Source organism: Channa argus, chromosome 18, assembly GCF_033026475.1.
Source record: "Channa argus isolate prfri chromosome 18, Channa argus male v1.0, whole genome shotgun sequence".
In the NCBI taxonomy this organism is placed as follows: Eukaryota; Metazoa; Chordata; class Actinopteri; order Anabantiformes; family Channidae; genus Channa; species Channa argus.
Genome location: NC_090214.1, coordinates 9,684,780 through 9,693,612, shown reverse-complemented (window position 1 = coordinate 9,693,612; position 8,833 = coordinate 9,684,780). Strand labels below are relative to the sequence as shown.

The following is an 8,833-nucleotide window of genomic DNA, read 5'->3' as shown; positions in this document are numbered from 1 at the left end:
TTCAGCTCATCAGTTCAAGTCAGTGTCAGGTAATGTTTATAATGTTAAACATAGTCTGAACATTAAAACCAGACATTGTAAGTTGAGCAAACTTGCCATTAATAACAAGTGCATATATTTCCACTATGGTAAAAAGAAATGTTTAGTTGATTTGTTCTGAAGTGACATTTTTTCTTTTTGAGTTGCAGCTCTAAAAACATTTTATGCTTCTGTTACCTGCTAGTGTTACCAGCTGGGGTGGGAGGTGGGGTGAGGGGTGCTTTGGAGAACTGTGTGAATGCACTAAAACAGGCTTGGTTGAAAATATGAAAACCTGGCTTTTCTACTGTGTTAGGATAACAAAAATCATAGTTAATGTGTTTTCAACCTGCATGGGAAAGACTTAAAAAGTTACATTGATGATACAAAGATGTATTTGAAAATATTTTCAGATGATTTAAATCAACTCTTAACTAAATTAGCAGGACTATAAAAATTAAACATTCATGATTTACTAACTTTTAAAATTCATTCTTATTCTATAACCATAACATTCAGAGCAATGGCTAAAGATTGGAAATTAAAAGATGATTAGGCACAACACATTAAAAATTAAACAACTACCACATACTTTGGCAATGGATAACTGGCATGGGTCTAAGGGTTAAAAGGATAACGCCAGTGATTCTGCCATGGATCTAAGATGTGGCAGGATCACTGCCATGGTTCTGAGACTTGGGAGGATGGGTGTGGGTCTAAGGTAGGGGTCACCAACATGGTGCTCATGGACCACATGAGTAGCCCGCGGGCCTCACTTTTCTGTGTATCAGAGTATTTTTTTAAACACATTACTTAACTTAAAAACAACTAATAAATGCATATACTGCATGTTAATAAGTAAAAGAATTATGACAGAGGTTGGATGGCTCCAAATTGGAGAATGCTTGTAACAGCATAGGAGCCTTGAGACTTGACTTGGACTCTAACTCAAAGACTTGAGACTTGACTTGCAAAAAATGATTCTAACATATTGGGGTCCTTCACATTAGAGATTGGAGCAAAGGTTAAGACTGGTGCTTGGAGCTTGGCCAACTCATCCACAGACCCATGAAGATAGGCGGCAGTGGGCAGTGGGCAGTGGGCAGGGTGTTTATCAGCAAAGTCAGGGACATCCTTGAACACACAGTACTGCTTGGGATTGGCCCTGAAATGCTGGGCGTCTTCAGGGAGGAGCTTACTGGAATGGTAGAAAGTCTATTGTGTGTTTCATTGATAGAGAATTTACCTCAGAGAATTAGGAGACCTACAAACTGGGAATGAGACAGTGGCTTTATAGTTTACAATTTTTATTTTTTCGCCATGAACTTCCAAAAATCAAAACAACAAATGATCAAAAATACAATATAAACTTCTGAAAATCAATACACTGAATATTTTTTTTTTTTTTTAAATTGTATAACACACGGCAAAAAACACTGAGCAAAGACATAGTCCAGGTGGCTAGTGACTCTGCTTAGTCCTCTTTGCTTATCTAGACTGCAGAATATGTTGTTTCACAAATGCTGAGCCTCCCCCCTATTATCCCCGATCATATACAGTTCACTAGTTAGGCATTTGCCAAAGACATACAGTACAAAGTGCCCAAAAACAAGTCCTGGTGCTAACAACTGTGCTGCAATTTTCAATCAAGCACGACTGAAATCCACCCCCCGACTCTTTTGACTTCCCACGGTGAAGAAAGCGTTGAGGTTGACCGTGTTCAAATGTACAATGTAAAGGGCTATAATACCAAAAACCAAACAAAAAGTGGAGCTGAAACCTCTAGTGTCAAGGCGAGATGCTTTCCAAATGGTGCTCAAATTTTAAAGGTTGATTTGATGTGTGTGTATCAGGAACTCAAAAATCCATCAGCTAAAGATGATGAGCATCCAAAATTATAGGAATCAGTCTATTATAAGATCCATACAGTAAAATAAATAATTTTCACTCTGAACACAAATTATTATTTTCTTCCACTGGTCTAGTCATTGTTTTCCTTGCACTTTGAAATACATGGGGCCATTTTTATTCTTGCAGTCATTATAAAAAAGGTTTAGGGAAAAAAAAAAAAAAGTATTTTGTTAAAGTTATGGCAACTAAAAAAACATTAAATAATAAGCCAGGAAGAAAATTGGTGTGAACCCTGGTGTGGGAACCTGGAGGGCCTTTGTGTCCTGGTCGTGGGGGGACATCAGTGGTGCTGTGCAATCCTCTTATCTCAATCCCCGCTTCCTACCACTCCTTCTTTTTCTCGTCCATGGACACTCCACCAGGTCCAAGCGCCACCACCAAAAGCAGGCCACCAATGACCGAGGTGGTTTGGAAGAAGTCGTACTTGAGAAAGTCGTGCATGGGCTTGTAGGCAGGGATGGTCCAGAAAGCGTTAAAGTAAACATTTATGGCCAGAAGCCAAACAACGAGGGTCAATGCTGCTAGCTTGGTTTTGAAGCCAATGGCCACCAGTATGATGAGGGCAGTTCCCACCATGTTCTGCAGGATCTATAGAACAAATAAGCCCACGTTTGTTTAAGTGAAAAGAGTGGCAGTTTAAAAATATTAAAAAACATTAAAAATATCCAGAAATTAGGTTTATCCCTGTACAATAATGACTATAGTACATGTCACATAACTGCAACATTTGACTCTGTTTACAAATACTTAAGAAAGTTGAATACTCCTGAATATGAATCTGTTTAAAAATTAGTGGAGTAATGTTTTTAATGTTGTTAATTTTAATCTTCCTTGGTTTTTTGACTGTATAGCGACTGACAATACCACTTCCTGAAAATTGTACGTTTTCCAATTTGGCAATACTTGCTTTCCATTTATGAATTAAGAAATTAAAGAAGGCTGGATAATCAAGGAACTTTTGCCATGTTGTCCATTGTTTGTATAAAATCTTAAAATGTAACATTAATATATTAAATGTTCACTTGCGTCATTCGAGTGCAATATGAGGCACGATGATATATTTTAATGTTATCCTTTGAACAAGTGCATGAAAATAGTCAAAAGAAAAGAAAGAAAGAAATAACCTTTTTACAAACCACAGAAGGGTAATGGGAATTGTAGTATTCTTATTGACTAGTCTCAGACAGTGCCTTAAAATATGAATAAATAGGTCTGATAAAAATAAAAAATGGATTTATATTTTTAGCAATTATTTTGATTGTTTTCATTTGTTAAACAGGAAATCACATGGCCTGACATTAAAAAAACAAACATACTATGTGTAAGTTAAACTTAATTTCTCTCACAGTTTCCTTAGTTTTCAAAGCTTTTACCAACTCATGTACAAGTAGTATCCTATCCTAACCTGACAGGTTCTTGAAATCTAAAATGGTAAATGGTCTGCACTTATATAGCGCTTTTCTACCTATTGGCACAGAAAAGCGCTTTACACTGCTTCTTATTTACCCATTCACACTCACAATCACACACACACTCATACACCGATGGGGGAGCTGCTATGCAGCTGGCCAACACTCACCGGGAGCAAGTAAGTTGGGGTTCAGTGTCTTGCTCAAGGACAATTCGACATGTGACCGGAGGAGCCAGGGATTGAACCAACAACTGTGAGATTGGTGGACAACCGCTCTACCTTCCTGCGCCACAGTCGCCCTGTGCGACTTTCAATCTAGCAGTTGAAAATTTGCAGTAGACTGAAAAATACTTTGAAGTGATGTTTCAAGTATTTGATGTGCAAAGTCCTAATCAGAACACATTTGTACACCTTACCTTTTGTGATTTAAAAATTTGTTTTGTCTGATTAGACTTCAAGCATTCATTGGCTACAATATGCTAAACCACGTGCATGGACCTGCAAGTGTTTTAAAGTAATAGTACTGATTATAGGTCAAGCTGAGTGGACAGTCCAAGGAAACAATATAATTGTTCTCAGGAAGAAGAGATTTTGTCTGGAGTTTATTGTTGTTGGTACTTACAGAGAAAAAGCTGGGGTCAAAATGTAGCAAAGTCATGAACATGAGCACCAGCAGTACTCGACCACCCAGCTGCATGTACTGCTTTGGCGAACTCTCTCCCATAGTGGGGACTCCAGCAAACATGCTTTTCCCTTCTGAACGAGACTCAGCTAGCAGCAGGAGCAGACCACCACCAAGGGCAAGGTTTCTGAGAGAGATTTGGGGGGGGGGGGTATTTTTAAACAGTGCATGTCAGACCAGGTCAAATCTGGTAGACACATGTCAACCACAACATTCTGGCTTTTCAAGTCTGGAAATAAGTTATTGTCAATTAAAAATTGATAAATTTTCCTATACATTAACTCACCGATATTAAAATGTATTCTCTAATTTCATGCTATTAATCAGTATGTCAACTACAAATACACAGAATTCAAATACACAGAACTGAAAACTCTATAGTAACACTGTATTTAACAGATCTCTTGTATGGCTGATGACTCATTCGCCAATGTTTAAATAAATCACAGATCTTCAGCACAGTAATTACAGTAATCGTCGTTGTCTGTTTAAAAAATGAGAGGCTATCATTTTTACTACAAGAAAATTTTAGTTTCTGTTGATGCAGCTGAAGCACTACATTTCTTCTAATTGATTATACATGTTCTAAATCATCAAATGTCAGTAATAAACCCAAAAACTTCACTAGTGTAAAATCACCAGCAACTACATTTAAAATGCACTCAAAAACCGCCCACACAGCTGCACACGTCACACTCTTTAAACATGGCTGAATCAGGCAACAAAGAGATTTTGCTAATTACTGATCAGGTGGTGCAACTGAACCATACAATTCCAATAAACATAGAAGCACTATTAAAAACAAAGAGACACCTACCGCATCAAAAACTTGAGGTCCCATAAAATGCTGTATGCAACTGTCTGGTGGCAAGAAGACAGAATATTTCAGATTAGTCACAATGACTGGATTTTGTGCTTGCAGACAGAAATGGTTGTTATGCTCGTATTCTCACCTGTAGAGCTATGATGCCAAACAATCCAAAGCAGGCATACTGTACAAAATTTCTACTGAGGACAAGGACACAACCCCCTGTTAGGACACAAAGATATTTAAAGGAAAAGTAGTGACTTTTGAGTTTTTTTTATATTATATATTGTTTTATTCTACTATTCTACTATTAAGAATGTAATCATAAGCTATTATTTGCCATGCAACCTGATATCTGATATTTTCCTTAAAGTCATTTAGACAATGACTTTAGTTAAAACAAGAAAATTGCATATTCCTTTGGTTGCAGACAATAATTTATCATCTGTGAATTATTAGGCGAATGTTACACTCTGTTGTTCCCGCTTCTTTATGTGCCACATGGTCTTTGACTTATGAACATTTAATTTAGTAGGTAAAACATATCACAGGATTGGTTCATGGATGTATACCATTTATGCCAAACTAGCAGTTACTTTTAGCATGTCTCAAATCATAGTGGTTCATTCTGGTTTCTGTGTAGGAAGAATATGACCTCTTATCTAACTGAAATGTCATTAGCTGTTGGAGAAAATAAAAAGGCACCAGGTCAACAAACAGAGTAATTGTTTGTTAGTAACAAAATGAAACAGTGTTCTTTTAATCCAGTTTGTATTAAAACACATTTTGGCTCCTGCCCTTCATAACTGAGCAGTGTGCACACATCTGTCTTTATAGCCACTTAATTGGAAGCTGAAAGACCTGCCGCCCATTCACTCACCCAACTGTCCTATGAGGTTAAGCAGAACAAAGCATGTAGCCAGGAAGTAACCACAGTTCCAGGTAGCCTCAATGTAATCTCTCTGCTCATTCCACTGCAACCACATGCGGATGCCATCTTCCAAAAAGGTGCTGATGAGACACAGACGAGCCAAGTGGGGCAAGTACTGTTTGGTTACCCTCAAAAACTGAGCAAAGAGAGAAACAAAGGGGAAATTTACATTTAGTCATTTAGCAGATGCGTTTATCCAAAGCGACTTACAAGTGAGGTACAAGGCAAGCAAAAATCTAAGTCAAGATCTAAGTCAAGGAGAAAACATCAAAGCAAAGTCCTATCAGAAAAGTGTTCACAGTTTACAAGATGCAAGTGCGAGAAAGAGAAATGTGATCGACAAGAGAGATAACAAGGATGATGTGATCTCAGAAGAGCATTGAAATTATTTGGTTTCTAAGGCAGAGCTGAGCTTGCCTACAACAGCAAAGACAAAAACAACATTGACTGGCAGTAACAGGACATATCACTTAATTTCAATAACTCTCCAATAATGATTCAGGTAGAATGAGTTTAAATGAGTCATTGCAGTTGTTATTTACACTTTCAACTACACAGTGAGAATATGAAACAGTAGTCATTCAAAACAGAACTAGAGCCTTGGGCAAACTTTGGACTGTACTTGGTGGGGAATTATACCCCCCCAAAAAAGTACCAATGGAGAGTGTGCCTCCCCTTGAAGTAAGCAAAAGTACACGTTGGTATCTGAAACTATGGTAGTTATGTCTGATAGATATGAAGTGAGCTTTTAAACTTCAATGATACTACAAACACCATCCTTACAAACGTGTCTAATAATAATTTGAACTGGACTGAACAAAATAAATTTGTGTAACTGATTAAAGGGGAACTAGTAAGAAAAACCTCTTGTAATGTATGCAAATCATAGGACAATACCAGGGTTGTCCCTCCCCACTTAAACCCCAAAACACATTGACTAACTACCCTATATTTATCTTTCAAACACAGTTCATGAACACATCTTCAAATACTGTAGTGACATAGTAGAAGAGCAGTTATCTGCCCCATGCTCCACCTACTCAGCAGTCCACATCAGCACTGTCAGACTTCGGCAGCCTATCAGCACCCAACAACTCCCACTATGACTGCTGAGTGGGGCATGAATGGACGAATTGGGAAACCAATCCGGACAAGCCCAACACTGCTGCAACAGCCTAGAAGTACAACATTCTGTAAAGTAGCGGTTGACTCAGGACCCATTAGTAAGGGATGTGCCCTCAGAAAGGGCTTAGCAGAGTTTGTTTGTGACCAAACAAACAAATCAAGTGTTGCAAACCTCACAGCTTCCTTCTTTACGCCTTTTTAAAACGTGCAGCAAACAGTACTTGTAATAGGGGTCTGTAAATCAACCAGGGGTCACTGCATTAAGGAAGAGGGGCTGTTAAAGAATTTGAGATGATTTTTGTTAACACAACTGCTATAAAAATACAGAAAACTCCACGAGCTGATATTTGAACCAACAGAACTTGTCTGAGTTAGTGAACCTCAAAGTATGCTTTTTCCTGCAAAAACATAAGGCCACAATATTCACTGAAAAGCACCACACTATCCTACACTCCATCTAAAGTAAGACAATGTGTTGTGTACCATTTTTTAACAAAGTCAAATCTCTGTATATCGCAGTCTACACAGGAACATGGGTCACAGTTAAGAAATGAAATCTGATCTGGACCCACGAGTTAAAAAACACCGCAAAAAGTCAAAAGCTATTAGAGAAAGGCAGCTGTGTTATGGGTAATGAAATTAAGCCAAGGTTCACGGACGGTTTTTGGGTCAGCTTGGTGCTGGCCTTGCTCATCAACGCCACAGTTAAGGTGCTTAGAAAACCACATGCCTCTCAAAGTTCGAGATATTCCAGTCCTAGACCCCCAGCAACGCAAAACAGTTCAGGTGCTACGACGCGACTCATAGGTGTTAGCCTGCTAAGCTATGATTTCACAACTGCTGGCTGGCTGGCTGATACCGTCTGGCTTGGCTGGCACCGAGTCGCCCGTGATACTGTTAGAAACCGGGTGGCTACAGACGACACGCTAACTAGCTGGCTTGATGAAGTAACCACTTAAATGTTTAACGTTACCCCTTAAATAAACGTTAAATAAATTAGTCACTGGCAGGCGCCAGTTTCACTTTGTCGGTTTAATACAATCTTGTCATTAATCCTCTTCAGACACATGACAGGAGACACCTCAAGCATTTGTCTTGCAAATTAAAACAGGAGTAAATGAGCTGTTGTTATGTTCAAAGGTCGTGTTAATGCTGTTACTGAGTGATATAAATATATTTTTAAAAGCTGTCAAAATGACAGCGTAACAATCGGAAGTGTAAGGTTACTTCATTCTCAGACAAACTAGTTAGCGGATAACATGCTAACAGCGGCTAGCTAACAACTGTCGAGCTAAAAATGAAGTTACCTGGTCTGCCACGTCTTCGGCTGTGCTCATGAAATCCTCCTGCCCCATGTTAGTCTACCTTTGTGTTTTTTAAATAATTAAGGCACAACACCACACTATTTCGATGTGTAGGGTTTCTTTTTTTATATTCTGCAGGCTGCACTCGCACTGTTCCTCCCCCGTTAACGTTATTTACTTGAAGATTTCACGAGCGCCTGGTAGCAGAGAAAGGCCGCCTCCGCCCCACAATGCCCCGCGATTTGACGAGCGACCCAGAACCCCCTCCACGGTACTGCAACCGCTGTATGCCACGTATACCGATCCATGCAGGGGCTCGTCACGGTTGCCTAGCGATTTGTATGGATTTAAAGCCTGTAAACAAGTACAGATTTTTATTAATTAATATTTACCATAAACTGTAACGCACGGTTACGTTCAATCATTAAAAGATCCCATTTATGGGGTGCTGTGTGATGGTCACACTTTTTGGACAGATGTGCAGTACTCTTGTTTATTAAATACTCGAATTTGACCAGTAGTGGTTAATGTACTTACATAAAACAATGTAATATTACTCCATCATAGGTAAAATACGTAACCAACTAAAGCAGAATAATTGCTAAATTTGCATAGCATTTAAAACCCACTTATATTGCAAAAT

At 38.7% G+C, this 8,833-nt stretch overlaps 1 protein-coding gene across 1 annotated transcript; it reads right to left on the bottom strand.

The window, feature by feature from the left end:
* Nucleotides 1-1,308: 1,308 nt before the first annotated feature.
* surf4 (surfeit 4) lies at nucleotides 1,309-8,430 on the bottom strand. Its single transcript, XM_067485091.1, has 6 exons — nucleotides 8,194-8,430; nucleotides 5,711-5,897; nucleotides 4,976-5,052; nucleotides 4,840-4,883; nucleotides 3,963-4,149; nucleotides 1,309-2,517 (listed from the first exon to the last, which is right to left on the bottom strand). Exons 1-6 carry the CDS (start codon nucleotides 8,239-8,241, stop codon nucleotides 2,251-2,253), a joined length of 810 nt encoding a protein of 269 aa, XP_067341192.1. The 5' UTR covers nucleotides 8,242-8,430; the 3' UTR covers nucleotides 1,309-2,250.
* Between the last annotated feature and the right edge of the window lie 403 nt (nucleotides 8,431-8,833).

What these genes read in the sequence shown, in the direction of transcription:
- surf4 (XM_067485091.1), bottom strand. Translation starts at nt 8,241, where the DNA reads ATGGGGCAGGAGGATTTCATGAGCACAGCCGAAGACGTGGCAGACCAG. An exon ending in TTGGCATCATAGCTCTACAG is followed by an intron (nt 4,884 to 4,975) that starts GTGAGAATACGA and finishes TCTTGCCACCAG; the next exon opens with ACAGTTGCATACAGCATTTT. An exon ending in TTGACCCCAGCTTTTTCTCT is followed by an intron (nt 2,518 to 3,962) that starts GTAAGTACCAAC and finishes TTTGTTCTATAG; the next exon opens with ATCCTGCAGAACATGGTGGG.